We start from the raw sequence: 19784 nt of genomic DNA on the forward strand, positions 1-19784 counted from the left end.
ATTACAGATACTGTCGGTGCTGGTATTTTAATTTTCATCAGGCGCTATGATTATTTCTGAAAGTGTTTCTGTAGAATGGGGGATTGCCACACTCGTATTTAAACGAAGGAATGGAATACCTCAGAACTAAGTAAAATGCATATTAATAAAACTTTTAAATGGCATGATTGGCAGTTGAGATTGAAAGTAATTCAAGAGTTATTTGAATATATTCTTGAGCAGAATACAGTACATTATTATCTGAGTTTCACAGAAGTTTGACACAGTACCTTCAAGCACCTTAACCACATGAACCCGCATGTTGTGAGCTTGTAGGGCCGGCTATTTTCGGCTAAGAGATTAAGAAGGAGGGGACCAACCATAGACCCCGGATCACGGTCAACAAAGTATGCGTACTGTATAAGTGGTTAAGCAATAGGAAGATTAAGCTGTTATATTTCTAAATACTGCTATATTCTTGATTATTCATTTTCTCCCATTATTATTATTATTAATGCTGCTACAATGTCTGAGGAACCAGACAAAAAATTATTTTACTCTTATGTACCTATACACGAGATGTAACATAAAGAAACCTTCAGCCTTTGGGATAGTTCACCCAAAAAATATTTATTTCATATCGTTTACTCACCCCATGGAGACTTGAATTCATGGATATTGTTTAGTTTTTGTCGCATTTCTAAGCCAATTTGATGACCGGCAGTGGTTCCGGTAGGAGACACAAAGGAGACTCTTTGTGTCTCCTACTGGAACTGATGCCGGTCATCAAATTATTGGCTTAGAAATGTGAGGGAAAAAATTCCATGAATTCAAGTCTCCATGTGGTGAGTAATCGATAGAAAAAAAGTAATTTTGGGGGTGAACTATCCCTTTAATGTTGTCTGGCTTGCAGGGTTTTCGTGGCCCTAAGCAAGATTTTTTTGGGTGGCCCCCCAGGGGCGGGGATCTGGCTTGAGGCTGGCAGGGGTTGGCCGCGCGCGGGCGCCGAAAATGTGCACACACGCAAAGCGAATTTGCGGATTTTGGTAGTTTCTTTGCGGTTTTTGGTTAGTTTATTTCGGTTTTGGGGTTAGGGTTAGGGTTAGGTTAGGGTTATGTTATTTAATTCTTATTTTTGCCTGATTTGACTGATTTATTATCAAATAATTAATTATTTTAACATTTATATTTTATCATTTTACTAAATGACTTGGGGGGGTCCAATCTGAAGCTAGGGGGGACAAAACCCCCACGTCCCCCCCGGGATCTCCGCGCCTGTGCCCCCCCCTCCCAAACACCCCCATTATAAAATCATTATGTCAAGAGATAAAATGTTTTTATTCAATATCAAAATAATAACGCTAGTTGTTGGATAGGAGATACATGACATAATTACAATATGAAAGTACATAAAAAAAAAAAAAAAGCCCTAGTGGTTGTGGCCCTAAGCGACCGCTTATTGCTTATAGCAGCGGCCGGTCCTGCTGGCTTGAGTGGCTTCACTGACAGAGAGAGAGAGAGAGAGAGAGAGAGAGAGAGAGAGAGAGAGAGAGAGAGAGAGAGAGAGTAGAAATATTAGACAGACAGAAAATGTGTGTGTGCGCATGTATCTACCTGCAACCTGTTTGCTCTTGAGCGAGGCCTCAGAGGCCAAAGCATAAGACATGGTGATGATCCTCTCTTGCTCCTGCAGAGCCGAGTCCAAGGCCAGCAGTCCCATCTCTGGCTTGTCCACAGACAGAGGAGCTGTGAGGTTCTGGACGCTGTCACCCAACAACAGGAAAGGTACATCCCAGCTTTATTCTTGACTACCGGTACTTACTACTACACCGCATCATGGACATGAAACATGCCGTCGTGTCGGGCAGAAGCCTTGTATCTCCACAACTTTTTATGTTTTTCCATAAATGAATGCCATACGTCGTATAACAGTGTCACGCAAAAGTTGCAAATCTACAATCTCACAAGGCGTAATTATTATTTTATAAATATCGAACCAATGCAAAGTATTGACAAGAGCTTGTCACTAAATAATAACCACATCACAATCCATTGGAACACAGGTTATGTTTTCCATTTCTTGAAACATAACAGTTTTGGAAGTGTGAGGTTTCCACCTGACAGCGACGTTATTCTTTTTTGTTGTGGTTGTTTTTACCTGGACTTGGCGAGGATGTTCTTGATGCGCTCTACCTTGCGATGGCGGTCCTCCAGCTCCTGAGGGCTGAGTGGTTCCTCGGGCTCTGAGTCCACATAGCGCTCTGGGATCAACACCTTCTGAGGCTTGGACAACTACACAGTACAATCCCGAGTGTTCATTTATATACAAGAGTGTACATAACGTAACCAATGCAACACATTCCATTATGTGTAAGTATTTTGGAAGTCAAAATGTTTTACTATGTAAAATCATTCATGAAAGAGGTTTAGTCATTTTAATTGTACTGCATTGTGTTCATACCATAGTCTATTTTGATGCATGCTAAAATGATCAGTTATTGTTAAAGTTGTATATCGTTGGCCCAATGTGCAATCCAAGTTACAATGAATGTGTTACCAGATTATGTGGTCATTACCATGAGATATTGGCTTTTTTTTTCTTTCTCTTTTTTTTACTTACATTTTTATCCCACGATTTTGTAACCCATTTTTTCACCCAGTGCCAATTGTCTAAGTAATCCTGGGCGCTACACTCCCTCTGCCAGCCTAGGGAGAGCCTAGAGCCGAGCTCATGCCTCCTTCAATGCATGAGAGCTAGCAAGCCGCTTCTTATCACCTGACAGGGGGAGTTTCCCTGGTTAGACGTAGCACGTGGAAGGAACACGTTATTCCAACCAGTTCCTTTCCCCTCCATCAGGCGCCCCGACTGACCAGTATAGAGACCAGGATTACTGCATGTTTTTGTGAGGGTACCTTACCCTAGGGGACATGGGGAGAACATGCAAACTCCACACAGAAAGGCCCTTTCGCCAACCCCACCTAGGGTATGGGCGCTGATGACTCAGAGGAGAGAACACGTCCCCAGCGCCCACAGCACCCCCGGCGGGAATCGAACCCAGGAACTTCTAGCTGTGAGGCGACAGCGCTAGCGACTGCGCCACCGTGCTCCCCGAGATATTAGCTTTCATTGGACACATTCTGTAATGTTAATATGAGCTGGGGGAGTCAAATCTTAAAGTTTTACAGTGAGTATGAAATAAGTTGTCAATCATACAAAAGAAAGTCATAATAACTTAAGCAACAATAACACACAAGCTATACTGTGAGATATTAGAAAGCCTTTAAACATTCCAATACAAGGTCAACTACCTGTGGTGGTATAATGTTCTTAATCTTTGTTAAGGGTGAGGTGATTCAGCGATTCAGCTTCACTGAAGCTCTTTCTTTGGACATGGATCATTTATCGTACCTCTTTACTGAGGTCGAGGTCATATTCCAGTGGTTCCAGGTCGACCTCGTGGGTGGGAGGGGTGGTGGCCATGGAGCGGAAGGTCAGCCATTCGTCAGAATGTGAGCGTGGCTTTTCAAAGACTTCCGCAGGTCTCTCCTCTCCCTGGACACTCCTAACAGCCTGCGCCTCCTCACCTTGTACAGCTCGCTCAAGCAGCTGCAGGTCAAACTCCTGCTCTCGCCTCCACTGTACAAAGCAATGCAAGCACAAGAACACCAATCTAAGATCAAATGACAGGTTGTTGTCTTCAAATTATTTAGTTGAAGAAGAACTTACTATGGAGACTTTAATTCACTTGCCTTCACAAGTCACCCTTTCCTTCATATTATTCCATATGAATAAGCACACCCACTACATCACATACAGCAGTTGTCAATTATCATACTGTACCTGAGCATATTAAAACAGGCTTCAGGGTATACTGTATGTATGAATGAATGTGTGCTTGAGTGATAAAGCTGGAGAGAGATAAGGAGGGGAGAAAGACAGAGAGAGAGAGCATGCATGGAAATACAGCAAAGAGACTGATACCACATCAAAAGCTTGAAGATCACAGCATGCTCCACATTATCATCTTGTGCAATGATAAAGAAGATATAATGATAGTGGGAAAGAGTACAAGGGAAGTGGTTGATGTTCTCACACAGAGAACATGCTTGGGCCCAGATTGTGCATACTCCACAACATATAACACTGTAGGGAAAAACCCTATAATGTACTATATATATATATATATATATATATATATATATATATATATATATATATATATATATATATATATATATATATATATATATATATATATATATATATATATATATATATGAATGCAATGAAGGAAAACATGGCAAGAATGTATTCATTAGAAAAGTTTTTATTTCTCATTGGCAAACCTCTACAAGTAGAAAACAAGGAGGTCTTGACGATGATGAGCTAATATTAGATAAACAAAAGCTCAGTAAACACTGTCATCACTTTACATCTTAATATATTAAATAAATGCCATAGTTAATGACACATTAATTAATGTAGTTTAATAGACATTGTTTTATAATTCATTTTTTACAAAAACTACAGAGTGATAGCAGAGACCACTCTTAAATAGATGTTGTTCCCTATGTGAATGTTGTCAGTATAAAGTAACAGTAAGTAGTACAGTACTGTATGTCCTTGCATTTATGGTGTGTGTGTGTGTGTGTGTGTATAGGCGCACACAGAAACAACGAACATACAGTACACTAGTGTAACACTTTGTAATGCTGTCTGAGAGCATAACACAATTAGGCCTTTTTAGTGACAGTACTAACATTTCTGTGAAGAAAAAAAAGGGGACATTAGTATCTGAACTACTGGACGAATAGGCTTTGGCAGGAAAGACTCCTATACTGACAGCTTGTATCAGTGAAAGAGGAAAGGAGAATTGAAGGTGGATAGTTATTAATTTACATGCTGTGAGTAAGAAGACCACAGAGACAGATCAACAAGGAGAGGTTAGAAGGTATGACCGATGAAACAGTAGGAGGTAGAATAAACATTAAACTAATAACAAAACAAAAATCTAAAAACATCATTGTATACCATAGAAATGTTAATGAGGTTAACAATACATGATATTTGTAAGTATTCCACCTTTTTTCAATAATGATATTCAACCAAGTATTATAGCTTGCGATGCATTGATAACAGGTTTTATTAACAAACAGTTAAAGACTGTCATTCAATGTCTCTAAATATGAATGGGAAATTTGGGCCAAATTTGACCTGGATCTCATTTTCCTATCTTTTCCAGACATAGTTGATCACCTTTGACCAAAATCCAATCAAAAGCTTCACTTTAGTGTGCCGATGATCTCTATTGTACATACATAGGTAACCTACAATGTATTCTGGTGCATCAATCACTAAATCAAAACATGTTATTTTCAAATCTGGCATGTGGCAAATCGGGCATGTTTGTTCGCACTGCAACGCTTCATGTCTGTAATTACAATATTTGAAGACATTGCTGGTTTGAAATCGTTAAAATGTTAGTTTTGGTGCAACCTTTGCGGCTTCTTGCAAGGGAACTTAACTTCCTGGTTTTCCATTGGCAAAATATGGTAGGAAATATAGCAAATGTAGGAAATACAGTATAGGAAATATAGATATCCAGATGATATCTAGCCCAGATTTGCTTAGGAAACCCTACAGTACAGGTAGATCCACATACACAACAACCATGCTGTGTCTCTCATCTCATTGCCAATCTGGGTATTAAATCTTATTTGATATGCTCTATCAAATCAACTGCTCGGGAACAGGTAAACAAAGTATCTCGTGATATTAGTTAAGTGCACGCCTTACTAGATCCCCATGGATGGTTTGCTTGCCCTCATACATTACAGTGTGACGTCGTGTGACATTGCTTTAGTAACGTACTGATCCCAGGTCAGCTGAAACTGGGCGCGAGGAAGGGGAGTTGCCCTGGGACGACGAAGAGGCGTGGTGCTCTCCTTGACTCAGGGTGCGTTTGCGTTGGCGGACGAGGGCCTTCTGGTGCCTCTTCATCCTTTCCAGCTGCTCATCGGCGCTCATCTTCCCCCTGAGCTGCTGCTGTTGCTGCTGCACTGCGTCCCCAGAGTACAGACGCTCCAAGGCACTCTTTGGTTTCTCCTGCGAGGACGAGGAGGAAGGAGAGAGGGAGAGATTTCATGCATTAAGGACACAGGTAGGGATGGGACGATATGAACATTAGATGTCACGATTATTGTGGTAAAAAAAAATAGCGATTAACGATATTGCGATAATCTTAAAAAATGGCACTTGAACCCCCAGCATGCCTATTCTGGTGGGTATGTTCGCCAAAAATACCCGATCTACAAGCTCGCAACGCATTGTGAGCTTGTAGATCTGCTATTTTTGCCGAATTGATTTGTATAGAGTGAAATAAGAGCATACCAAATGTGCTCTTTACAGGTCAGTTTTATCAAGAATGGGGGGTTCAGTGGTACTGAATTTGCCGCTCAAGAAAAAAGAATTCATCAAAGTGTATGACGGTTGACGGAGGAGTGTTTTTTTTATCACAATAAACGATCCATCCCTAGACACAGAGACAAGAACCTCACCCACTGGAGGGAGGGGGGCAAGAGCGAAAGGTGCAATAGAGGTAATGATTACGAGGGAACTTAAAGGAACGCTCAGTGATATTCAAACTTACTTCCATTTACTCACAATACCTGCCAATGTTCACTGTAATTTACAACAGACACCTGATGTATGCTGATGACATGGAGGAACTAAACTGCAAAATCCATAGTGTAAATGCAACCAAATGTACCAAATGGTCAATTGGTTGTACATTGGTTACATTTGATCGTCGGAATATAGAGCTATTTGTTGAATAACCTGCATTTCGAATACTTAGATGCTCATTACACATGTTGCTATTCGAACATAATTTCAACATTCGGATGCTTCGGATGTTATACTTATATTTGAGTCATTGCACACGTCATGTCACGTGTGCATGTGGAGCTGACGAGCAGTGCATCCGCTTTCAATATGCTCCCATGTTGATCTGTCACTGAACACTTGTGGGTGGGAGTGACTGTCTGGGTTTGTTGTCCCCTTTGGCTAAATGGCCTTAACGATCTTAATAAATGTCACCTCTCACCTCTATGAACAAAAGAGCTTTATAAGAAAAGTTTTGGGGTAAAAAAAAAATTGATCTCACCGCAAAGAGCATCATTAGATGTATTGGCTAATGAATTTACAACAACTTTGGATATTCCCTTGGAAAAAGCACATAACATCCAATGCTTAAAAAAGATATAGGCTTTACTGTGGCAGGCCGACCAGATGTAAATTATTAACGGCCGCAAAGGTATATTTGGACACCCATTTTAACTTGTATCTACTGCATTTGTGCTATGTCTCCATTGATTATAACTTGGGTAATCTCTTTTGATCCTCTTTTTGCCCTTTGAGTCGTTCAGCTTAATTGAACCTCACCTTCAGGCCGCCAGCAGACGTCGCTCTGCGGAGGGTCACATATGAAGAGATGTTTGTAGACTGATTTAGCCTGGACGAGGATCCAGCCAGCCCTGAGGGAACGCCAGCAAACATGAAAACACCCATCCCAGCGTTGGCGCCACAGCCAAAGCAGCCTGGGTGGGAGCCTTTCACACATTTGTTGCAAGTATGACTACTTAAAGAGATAGTTCACCCCCAAAATGACTTTTTTTCTATCGATCACTCACCCCATGGAGCCTCAAATAGTCTCCGGTAGCCTCCGGTAGGAGACTCAAAGTTGAGACTCAAATTATTGGCTTAGGAATGCGACAAAAACTAAAAAATCTCCATGAATTCCAGGCTTCATGGGGTGTGTAATTGATAGAAAATAAGATTTTCTTTGAGTGAACTCAAAAAGTATTTTACTTGAGAATTTTCTTTAGCTTAACAAACCGACTGGAGATAATTGTATTTAATTTGAGCCATCACCCTCTCACCTCTAGTAGGTAACGTCTGCCAACCTCCTTCGTGTCCTAGAGCCGCTATCCCCATGGGACTGGAGCTGTCTCGGAATCCCACAAGCTCAGGCTCACTAAGAAAGGGCCTCAATTCCACCTGGAGAAAGATGCACACGGCGAGCTTACAAACAGACGTACCTGTACGGCAGTGGCACGCCAACACACAATCCAAACAGGCACACAGGTCACGCCAAAAAAAAAAAAAAAGCACCTTGCTGTCGCCGTTGGTGTACTGTCCTATCTCTCTGTCTCGCTTGCGCTCGTCAGACTGCCGCTTGAGGCCGCGTACCGAGGTATGGCGTATCACGGTGGTCTCCCGTGGCAGGGGAGGCACAGCAGGGGGGTGCTCATCAGGGCTGTAGAGCTGAGGTAGGGGTGGTCTCGGAGGGGCGTCCTCTTCCCCCTGCATAAACAACAGCTAATCAGAATAACTGAATACCAAGAGAACGGTGCAGCTGCCGCTGCAGTGTTTTTAGCGTTACCACGTATGAGCGTTTCAAGGCTTCGTCCCAAAAGATCAAGGCTGCAACTATCGATTATTTTCATATATTTATATATTATATATTATATATATATATATATATATATATATATATATATATATATATATATATATATTTAAGCCCTTAAGCCCAATTTCATTGTTGCACAGCGTTGTCGTCCAAAAATAGTGAAAATAGTTGTGAGCTTGAAGATCTACGTTTTTCACAATTTCTGAACATTTTTGCCAATAATGCCATGCCCAAAATAGGGATTAATTATGAATTAATACAATTAATTATGAATTAATTAATCGATCATTTTATAAAATTCTCGATTGTCGCTTAATTTTTTATTTAACTGTTGCACCCCTACCACTGTTGCACCCCTACAAAAGATGACATAAACCCCGTGTGAACACGGATGGAGAGAAGGTGACTCACCCATGTAGACCCAGTGGTGATGGGTTGGCTGGTGGGGCTGAGGTGGGGGCTGTGCTGCTGCTGGGACAGCCTCATCTCCAGAGCAGACGGGCTTCCAGACAGAGAAGGCACTGACGACACCGAGACTGAAGGCACAAGTTTCCTCTCTAGGGAGATATGTGACACACGTTGAATAAGTACATGCACACATACTAGACTTGGCACAGTCTTGCGTGATTTAACCGTTTTTATTTTTTCATTTAACCAAAGGGAATGTCCTAGACCTTAGCACTAGCACGAGTACTTACGAGTATAAGCTTTTAGTGTTGACCACAAATATTACTTATTTAGATAGCACGTTGTTTAGACAGATTCTAGGCTTGATGTTTACCTGGTATCCTAGTATCTGTGAGGCACTACATTGTTGTTATGTAACTGTTTACCCTGTTGTTTTTTACTTGGTTTCATACCTACTCTGCTTACTCTGATTTGGCACTTGTAAGTTGCTTTGGAGAAGAGCGTCTGCTAAATGCCTAAATTGTACATTGTAATGTTATGGAAAAAAAGACTTGACCGCATACTGTATACTGAGCATACTGCATTGCATCAGTATAGCAAATCATCGCTGTCGGGCAGAAACCTTGTATCTCTATATTTCAACGTTTTATGTTTTCATAACTGAATGCCCTATTTGATACTTTATCATATGACACTGCTGTGCAAAAGTAGCTAAATCAACATATCTGCAAGCTCACAATGCATCGCATCGTGACACAATGTGAGCTTGCATTATCAACTATACTGTATTAGCTATTTTTGAAACATCTTGAAAAAAATCTTGAAAATTCTTTACACTTTTTGACTATAATGACATGCCCAAAGTAGAGATTCCAGGTTGAAAGTGGTTAGGTCTGTCGGCCGTTTTTCTAAATATTTAATCAATGAAAAGTATTAACAAGAAAGTGTGACTAAATAATAACTATACTGGATCCATTGGAAAACAGGTCCTTTTTTCCCCTTTCCTGAAAATGAATGGTTTGGGATATTCTGCCCAACAGCGACAAAATATCACTCTGGTAGTACAGTATCAAACTGCATCTCTGCCTCTCTCTTTTCTATTTTTGTATTCATTAGTTGATTTGTTTGTTAACAAGATAACCTCAGAACAGATGGGCAGATGACTGGGACTGATGATTAGGCTGGTCCTGAAGTGAGAACATTACCCTTTTAGGGCAAAAGGGTCATGGTCAATGTCAAAATTGAAGAATGAAGACAGTCTAACGGCTCTATTCTGTGCCAAGCTATACCCGTACCCGTTATATTCTGCCCACACACCTTTGGGAAAGCACACAGCGGATTCTAAAACCACCCACAAGAGCGCACAGACTGCAATGGATTCGTGGAGACGGCCAGGACGCACAGCTCGCACCTCTCTCTACTAGGCTATCATTGTCAACAAATCTCTGTGATTCTAATTTTACTATAATCAGCAGAAGGGAGGGTGTCAATTCCTTGTGTCAATTGTGTTTATATAAGATGATAGTCTATTTAAAGAAGACAATTTGTGCATCGCGCAATGCAATGCTCCAATTTACACACGTCAGTTTTATTCATCAATTATGCAGGAAATAATGAACTGATTACAAAAATATAAAATTATCTCTAATCAGTAACATGTAGGTGATACTTATGTCTATCAAATGTGGTTTTATTGAAAGGCAATCAAAGTCCAGAGCTTAGAAGCCAAACCTCGGGTGTGTGTGCTCCATGTAAAATACCCACAGTGCAACTGCAGAGTTGTTGCCAGAATTTGCGAGAAATAAGCAACCAGGTCTATGAAAACAAGCCCAAAAGAAGCGACTATAATAGACCACATGAGCACTTCAAACCTATATATGTCGTTGATTAAACAATGTGCATATCTATATATGTTGGCTATTTGAAAATAGACGATCTACAAGCTCACAACCGTTCTACCATTATTTACAAGCAACTTCAGAAAAACAAGCCCAATGTGGCTTATAATAATCAGACCAGAAAACACTGCAGGCAGGGAGATAGGAGAGCGTAAGATTGGATTGGGGATAATGGCTAGCGCAGTCTTCTCTTAAAGGTAATTAATGGCATCTGGCACGTGATTGGTTTTATCATTGTAACACCCAAACAACACCTATGCATAATGTAACAGGTAGCGCAAGTGTTTAGCGGGTAAGGGAGATGTCCCAGAATAGCAAGGGGAACGCCCCTTGCCTAGTCCTAAATCCGATATTAGTGGCTTTAGCAACTTCAACCTGGAATAGGGCCCTAAGTAATCCCACTAGCACCAACCTACCCACCCAGACGAAACTAAGACAGCAAAGAAAAAGTAAAGTATTGGAAAGAGAATGAAAGGGGAAATAAGTATATGTTCAAACATAGCTCATCTCTACCTCTGTCAGCCTTCCAGTGCGTGTGGGTAGGAGAAGGCTGGTCACTCCTCTCACCTGGGTTGGTCACAGAGGAGATAGTGACTCTGTAGTTGGCTTTACTGGAGCTGAGGCCTGCGATTACATCCTCGATCCTCCACAGTTCTTTTCTGAGCTGGACCTTCTCCTGCTACACATACATACACGCACGCACGCACGCACGCACACGCAGACACACACACACACACACACACCTTTGATTTAAAAAGCGTTCTTCTGCTTTCTCTATGCTCATGTCATTTGCATACTAGGAACTATATTATTCTCATGAAAGTTCATTTCAGTTGTCTGGTCTTAACAAAACAGACAATGTGTCCGGCAGCTCACATATCAGATCAAGACCTACTGTATGGTGATGGTATGATTTATTAAAGGTTTCTGCCATAATATCGCACATAAACATAGATAATTTCCTCAGATTTGTCAAAGTTTTCTCCAGTCACTAAAAAGTGAAAAGTTACCTGAATAACTGGCTAAACATCATTGTGCAGTCACTGATGTTTAAGTTTTGTTCATAAATCAATATTTTCTCCAGGGACTATTTCAAATCAATGTCTCTGCCTCTGCGTGTACTATGTGCTTGTTGCTTGTGTGGCTGTACAGTATGTACATAAACATGCTGTTTATGGTGGTCGTTGTGGCACAGACCTGAGAGTAACCACTGCGGTTCATTTGACCCTGCAAGGCTGACCTCAACCAGTCTACATCTCTCTCCAGCCGGTTGTACTCATTCCATGCATTCTCCATCTCCTGCACAAACACAGCCACAATAATGAATCCCCTATGCCCATATTAGCACATACTGTATGTGTTTTGTGAGAAACTTTGGAATAGGAGTAACGGTGTAATTGTTATGGATTTAAGTATAAAGGTGCTTACACATGACAAGCAGCAATATCTCTTGAGTCATACTTATTCTAAGGAGTCATAGTTTGAGTCATAGTTTTTCTATAGAGTCATAGTTTGAGTTTAGTTTTTTAATGTATAGTCATATTTGTGCCGTAGTGCAGTAGTTTTTCCTATTCGTTTTATATGGAGTCATAGTTTTTTATTGTATTGTTTTGTTAAGTGCAGTGGCGCCCGGTAGTGTTAACAGCGCAGATCGTTGGTCAAGTGTAAGCACCTTGAACACTGTCTCTTGGCTTAATTTCATACTTAGTTGACTCAGTGTCGTGCATCAAAAATAGCCGACCTACAAGCTCACAACGCGTTGCATCGTGACTCGTTGTGAGCTTGTAGATCGGAATTTCTGATGTGTGACACTGTGCACAACCAAGTATAAACCAGGCATTACTGTGGAGACTTGGGAGATTTCAGCCCTGATGTGCACTACATCCTCCTGCAACAGCCTCTGCTGGTAGGCTATCTTCTCAGCGTGAGCCGGCTGGTCACGGTACTGCTCCATCTGCTGGTGGGACACATCCAGCACCGACTCCAACTTGTCCTGGGTTGGGGGGACAGAGCAGACACTGTCATAAAACAGGACAAATTCACAGAACATGCAGATATACATTACACACATGCACTCCGCTCAAATATATATATATATATATATATATATATATATATATATATATATATATATATATATATATATATATATATATATATATATATACATATACACACACATACACATACACACTACATAAAAAACAATAGGGATACCTTGTCTTCCTTCAAACTGCGTATCGTGGCCTCTAGCTCCTGTAGAATCTTGTCTTGCTCACACAGTCGACTTAACTTCACCTATGATAGAAAGCAAAACCAACACAAAATATAAAGCAGAGAAATTGAAAAGAAAAGAAACGGTCTGATGAATACTATTCTGCATCATAGAGGCCCACATCTCCTTGATTCTCTCCGTTTACATCATCTGCACGCTATCACAGAGTTCAGAAGTTTAGGGCAGAACAGAGGATTACAGAGACAACAAAATAGCAGCATGTGGTGAAATACAGTGTGTGTTTACATCTGGATCAGAGGCCTGCCCCTCCCCTGCCTGCCTGTCTCCGTTCAGCTGTATTATAAGGCCTGATTCATATTTGGTAGCGTGGCGGTGTTGCACATGGAAAATAGCTGATATACAAGCTCACAGCGCTCACAACTTTGTGATGCGATGTGAGCTTTAAGATTGCCTAATTTCGGTGTGCACACAAGTACAAAAGGGCTTTAACAGCAGTGCCAGATCAGATGAATTGATCGTCTACTGTAGTCTTCACTGTCTGTATACATGTCAATAAGACCCATCTGTACGAAAAGCCCTGAGGAATTGCACTCCTCCGCTCAGCGTGAGATATCAAAGAGGGCCTTTATACTGTCGGGAGGGTGAACGCTGGGTAATGCCCATTATAAGTAATCATAATCAAAAATCCATATTTTCAAATTCACTTTTTGAGAAAGCCGTGCTTATTGAGAGTGACATATTTGTTTTCCCAGAAATGGGTTATGTGTTTGTGAAAACAACACAAGACTGCCTAGTTTACGCTTTTCCTCACACAGTGTGTATTTTTCCTCAGTTCTATTTATCATTCTGTCCAATTAATAATTAAGCTGTTTTCTATTTTGCTGCCTTATATTGTTGCTTTTAATTGCATGAAATATTCATTGTTCAGACAAATTCACTTGCAGTTACTTATAAATTGTTAAAGTGGAACAATGCTAATGATGAAAAGCCAGGACATCCATCTTATTTACCTCTATTCAGCAAAAGAAAACAAAGAATGAGAATAGGAGGATCAGTCAAATCAAACTGAAAAATTTAACAGCTCAACATCTAAAACTCCCATTACATGTATTTTTCCCTTTAAATTGCAGGTTTGAAAATAAAAGCTGTGGTCGATAGTCTCAGGCCCTTACTGTGCAGTGAGGATGTGCATCTCCACAGTGTTGCAACGTATGCACGCTCTCCGTTTTCCACAATTAACACAAACAAAACTCAGCCGGCTCTCTGTGGTGGATTGCACAGAGTAGGAAATGATACATCTTTAAGAAAAGAGATAGATAAACTGGGTGCTTATGAACCTGCTTCTTTGGGGGTTGTGGAGGATGGGAATGATTCACTTACATCAGCATCACTTTCTGCTATTTTGACCGGTCTTGATGGTCTTTCCTTTAAGCTTTCACGTCCAGTGACCTGAAAGGCCCCATAGGCACAAATGAGAATTAAAATTGTAACACCAACAGATGGACAATAACATGGTTTAATGATCTTGATGTGAAACTCCCACTTACTGTACGTTCAAAAACAATCACATGACGTTTCAGGCAATACAAGACAGTAAAACATCTTTACAAGTCAAGCTGAATGAATCTGGATAAAATAATGCTGTAGCACAGACAAATGTGTGGGCAAAACAACAATAAAAGTCACCGGGTGGACACTGTGAAATGCAAAAGCTAACATAATGAAACTTTGTGCAGAAGCTGTGCAAAATATTGATGGAGAGAGCAGCTGCAAACTTTAGTTTCGGGAAGACCTACAGTTAAGTGAAAACCACAAAGCTGCTCTTTCCTGGCTGCTAATTATGGCAGGTTTAACAACCATGCCTTTGAAATGAGCCACGATGGAGGATTATCCTCAAACACAGTTACTATGATTCATCAACTAGGGGGTTAAAAAAAGGAAGGACGTTTTTTTTATTCGTGTGGTTTTTCAAAACAGCGAATGCATTAGAATGTGCACTCAAGCATGGATTACTTCTGTATGTACCGTATGTGATGTGCTTTTGTTTAAATTAAATCTGATTTTGAATGAGCATGTAAGAGTGTATCATTTGCACAAGATTTAAACTGTATATTTGTGCTGTATCATAATCAGAACACTGGCATTCGTTAAAGAGCACCCTTGTGTAATCGCTAAGAAGCACCAACAAAAAAGTGAGTGTTCAATGTGTCAAACCAACATTCAATACATCCAGGAGTGTTTACCCACATGCAGGGATACAGAGTCCCCATCATCACATGTGATGATTGCATTACAATATTACCCCATGAGTGAACCATGGTATGCATACGTCAACATTACATTACATAACCTCCTCTGGCACCACACATGACCAGGGATGCATTGCATTTTGCAGTGGAATGGTCTGTTTCACTTTGTATGCACACCATCCTTACGTTCCAACTGTACCCAAAACTTGGAGTGGAGTGTTCTAGTACATTGTGCACTGAAACGATCATCGGGTCAATGCATTGGATCTGGTTTGAAACAGGAAATGGAGACGTGTTACACGGCATAGCTACAGTACACAGATGACCTCCTTCCACTCCAAAAAAAAAAAAAAGAAGACAGGTGGCCAGTCAAGGTGTCATGGTGTTTACACATACAAATCAATCAGGATCGAATGTGCGTCATTGTTGGAGATAAATGTTTGACAGCTAGAATGAGAAAAAGGGATCTTGCTCAAGCACAACGGTAATTAGAGAATGATTCTTGGAACAACGGTGAAATAAGGAAGGTAATAAGGAAGTTCACATGACATATATAGTCATGTGGAACAACCTACAGCACTGTTGTTCACTTGCCAAATATATTAACACACTGACAGTGGGACACCGAAACTCAGCGAGGTCAAGGAATCTCAGCGAGGAAAGGAAACTCTGTGAGTAAAGGAAACTCTGCGAGTAAAGGAAACTCCGCGAGTAAAGGAGACTCCGTGAGTAAAGGAAAACATGTTATTCAGTGTCACTTCTTGTCACTTGAGTTGTTTGGGCTGTTGGATGCTAAAAAGAAAAAGAGGGTGTTAATGCAAGAGCAAAAGGAAGGAAAACAACAACAACAGAAATAAGTTAAAGGACGACTTCACCCATTTTCAACCTATCTTCATAGGCTGACTAATGCTCATGATAATATGGTACAATTCTTTCCTACTCTGTCTGTGTCTCAGGGGAGGGCTGTGGACAGTTCGGAAACCCGCCTACCAGTGACATCATCGCTAGGCAGGGTTCTTTTTTTTTCAAACAAGATTTAGATCGTTTTGGCTTCCATTAAAGCATGCTAACTTTCCAGGAATAGAAAGCCAGCAGTTTCTATTAGCTTGGATTCCCATCGATGATGTCGCTAGGCGGTTTCTGAACTGTCCACAGCTCTCCTGAGACACAGACTGAGTAGACAAAAATGGTACCATATTATTATGAGCATTAGTGAGGATATATGAATATAGGTTGAAATGGGTGAAGTAGTCCTTTAAGAACAATAAAAATGTTAGTTTAATTTACATCATTGGTTCTCAATAATCCGTACGGGGACCCCCAGGGGTCCTTGAGGGCTTCCAGGGACTAAATAAATGTTAGTTAGGAACCAAATGGGCCCTTAACGGGTTTGTAACTGCGAGTGAACATTTGTATCCTCTTAATGTTAAATTAAGACAGTGGCTTAATGCATATCAAACTGGGTTGAGAATCACTGATTTACATCATAACGACACAGGAGACGACACCGGCGTATGCAGAGGAAAGACAAAAAAGGGAGGGTGGGTGAAAGGAGAAACAGGAGATCAAGGTAGCAGTCCAGACAAGGGAGGAGAGGAGGGAGAAAAAAATGAAATTAACTTTCTGTGAGCCCACCTTCAAATCTAGATACTCCAGGTCCTTCTTCAGTTGGAGGTAAGTGTCATCAGCCTTTAAGTGAGCAGTGGAGAGACAATTTATTTCTGCTATTTCATCAGTATTCCATTGTTGTGTCTTGCATGTCTCTTATAATTTTTATTTGAATGGGATGTAGTAATAAATGGTTGGATTGCTTTTTTGTATTAAACCAATTATATTTTTAAAAGTGTATTGCTTGCTTTTTTTAATCAGTTTTTGTCAGTATGTTTTTACAGGGTTTTATTGTGATTGTTATGAGGTTCTGTCGTACTGTACTGTACTGTACTATACTGTACTGTATGTGTGGAGCCCAGGCACACTAGCGTTCACTAAGGTGTCAGCTAACAGGGGACCTAATGAAGAATAATAAATATCAAAGAAACAGTCAACATGAAATGAAGCTGCAAACGATGAGGCATACCTGGAGGATTCTTCAAGGGTTGTTAACTTTGTTGTTCATGCTTTGATAAAAGTGCATATTAATCAACTAGGGGAAAAAAAACATCTGAGTAACAGATTGTGTTTCAATGATCAACATTTGAGTCTCTTAAAATAGGTATTGTGTATAGCTCAAAAAAGGGGAGTACAGCAGAGACTTGTTGTCACCTCTGGCAAAATAGAGTATTTAAACTACACAATTAAGGCGAGTAACGGCCAGCACATGGATGGAGATATTAGCTGCCCATTAAAACCCGGAAAGCATCTGTGTCTGTCTTTAGATTTTAGCGTTGGCTATTAAAAAATAGCAGATCCACAAGTAGCAGATCTACAAGCTCTTGTACATCTGCTAGTTTTGAAAAAAAAAAGAATCTTTAAAGTGTTTGAAAAATGTTTAATAATTTTGCATTTTTTTAACACAAATCTTCTCTTCTGGGGGTCCCTGGCACAAAACATTTTCAGATTGGGGGGGGGGGGGGATATATATCAATTAGTAGAATTGGCCTCAGGTCTTAATGGGTAGTTAGACGCTGAGATGAGTTGGAGCCGACATTATTTGCACATAAGTCAGCTTCACTCTGGTCAGCAGGTCTGAGAGCAATGCAATGTTTTTGGACTGGTGCTATTTCAGAGTCATAACTCTCACCCACAGTAAGAGATATAAAACTCTAGCGAGAACCGTAGAGACAAATGTTGCATCTATGACACATTTCTCTTGTTAGACCTTTTTCACAGCAGCCATTTTGACATGAAATAGTGGGGTAAACAGCTGTTACCAGTGATACTAAGGTTCCCTTCCTCATCAGACAGAGCCAGGGTGCTGCTATTGTACATGATGGCTCACTAGAAAGGCTCTGCTACACTAAATGGGATGGAACCTTATTAAATATCATTGGCCATCATCATCCATCGACTGCAGTCAAGATAAAAGACAATGGGGCACGCCACTCTGGTTTATATCCCATCGCTTTGGACAGATTGCAGAGACACTTGGAGAGGAGTGTCTATGGTAATAGCATCTAGATACGTAAATGGGCTTCTGGCTCTAGTTTTACAAGGAAATCTCTAGAAGAGTAAATCAGAGATGATCTAGGTGTTATCACTGTAGCAGTGTCAAGCAAAAACAGCACGTCTTTGCGCGACCATAATGCCCAATCATTGGTAACACCTGTGTTTACCCTAGTATTTAAAGTCAATAGAGTACTGAAGTCCTGACATCACTCGTTCATCCCCTGGGTTGCGGAAGGAATTTCTCTATGGAGAATAACATTGGGTCATCTTAGAATCGTCTCATATAAGAATTGTGGTCCAAAAATAAACAAACTGTCCCGGCGATATTGTCAGGGAGGTGTCGCTGTATCGTCTATGATAGTCAGTCACTCATATTTGATAAAGTCTATTTCTGGCGAAAATGTAACTAATTTGGCCGCAGTAACATTAGCGTTTTCTCACCGTCAGTTGATGCTTCATATCCATATGAGTCAAACCGCCGGGGTCATTTGTTTATTTTTGGAACACAGTTCTTATTTGACGCGATATTAAACAAGTCTATGGGAATTCTGAATGGGGGAAATAAACCGCAACCCAGGTAGGATGAGTAAATTACGTCAGACTTCGGTGCTCTATAGGGCGGCCTCAAACATCAGAAAAGTGTAAAATACAGCCAGGCAAAATGCACAGTCAACAAGCAACATGCTTGGAGTGTGGCATACTTGTATGCGTTTTTGTCATTTTAAACAAGGCTCTATACTGTAAGTGCTGAACTAGGCAGATGGATGAGGCCAACTATTAAAAAAAAAAAAAAAAAAAAAGTACTGGTGCGCAACTGATGGACAATTTGCAATTGACAGTGTATGCCATGCTGAACAACACTGCAATGACAGAGCAATTCCACACAGCACTAATGAATGACGGGGAAAGACGACATGGGCTTGATATGGGAAGCAGAAGGAGCACAATGCACTGGCATGGGGCTGCACTGCAGCGTGCTTATAGGGGAGGTTGGGGAGGTACGAGTTGCCCCTGACCTGCAGCCTGGTGCCCAGAAGGCCGTTGTGCTGGTGATGCTGCAGGTGAGTAAACGTGTCGCTGGGGCTGTGCACACCAGCCAGCTTGGCCTGGTGCCTCCGGAGCTGAATGAGGAGCAAGGTGAGCTCCTCTGGCTGGAGTCAGGCCCGTGTGTAAGGGCCGGGGGGGGTCAGGGGACGGTGAAGTGGCAGTAGAGTAAGAAAACAAATTTCAGAACCATGCCACCAGGGCAGTAAAGCCCAACTTTTTTCGGTCCATTAGCTACTGTTAGGTGCTGTTGAGCCTATTACCACTGACTCCTGGTTCTGTACTGTATCACGAAGATGTAAAATCTACAGCTGCTTTAGGAAGAATCTTTTGTTTAAGATGATAAAGGTAGCTGGCAGAGAGCCCAGGGTGTTTGTCAAGAATACAATGG

At 41.0% G+C, this 19784-nt stretch overlaps 1 protein-coding gene across 7 annotated transcripts in view; it reads right to left on the minus strand.

Annotated features, from left to right (window-relative positions):
* plekha7b (pleckstrin homology domain containing, family A member 7b) overlaps positions 1 to 19784 on the minus strand; it is a 107043-nt gene that overhangs the window by 8388 nt on the left and 78871 nt on the right. For 2 of the 7 annotated variants that reach the window (XM_080437350.1, XM_080437355.1), the window contains 15 exons: positions 16880 to 16933; positions 15431 to 15511; positions 14376 to 14444; positions 12977 to 13057; positions 12603 to 12752; positions 11957 to 12058; positions 11273 to 11438; positions 8865 to 9010; positions 8153 to 8344; positions 7921 to 8038; positions 7424 to 7590; positions 5852 to 6085; positions 3389 to 3616; positions 2138 to 2271; positions 1594 to 1742 (listed from right to left, as the gene is read on the minus strand). In XM_080437350.1, coding sequence (XP_080293476.1) covers positions 1594 to 1742; positions 2138 to 2271; positions 3389 to 3616; positions 5852 to 6085; positions 7424 to 7590; positions 7921 to 8038; positions 8153 to 8344; positions 8865 to 9010; positions 11273 to 11438; positions 11957 to 12058; positions 12603 to 12752; positions 12977 to 13057; positions 14376 to 14444; positions 15431 to 15511; positions 16880 to 16933 — 2071 coding nt within the window. The remainder of the gene's footprint in view (positions 1 to 1593; positions 1743 to 2137; positions 2272 to 3388; positions 3617 to 5851; positions 6086 to 7423; positions 7591 to 7920; positions 8039 to 8152; positions 8345 to 8864; positions 9011 to 11272; positions 11439 to 11956; positions 12059 to 12602; positions 12753 to 12976; positions 13058 to 14375; positions 14445 to 15430; positions 15512 to 16879; positions 16934 to 19784) is intronic. The other 5 variants (XM_080437354.1, XM_080437351.1, XM_080437352.1 and 2 more) reach the window with 5 other exon arrangements.

This window comes from Gymnoscopelus braueri (genome assembly GCF_963280865.1).
Source record: "Gymnoscopelus braueri genome assembly, chromosome: 1".
NCBI lineage: Eukaryota > Metazoa > Chordata > Actinopteri > Myctophiformes > Myctophidae > Gymnoscopelus > Gymnoscopelus braueri.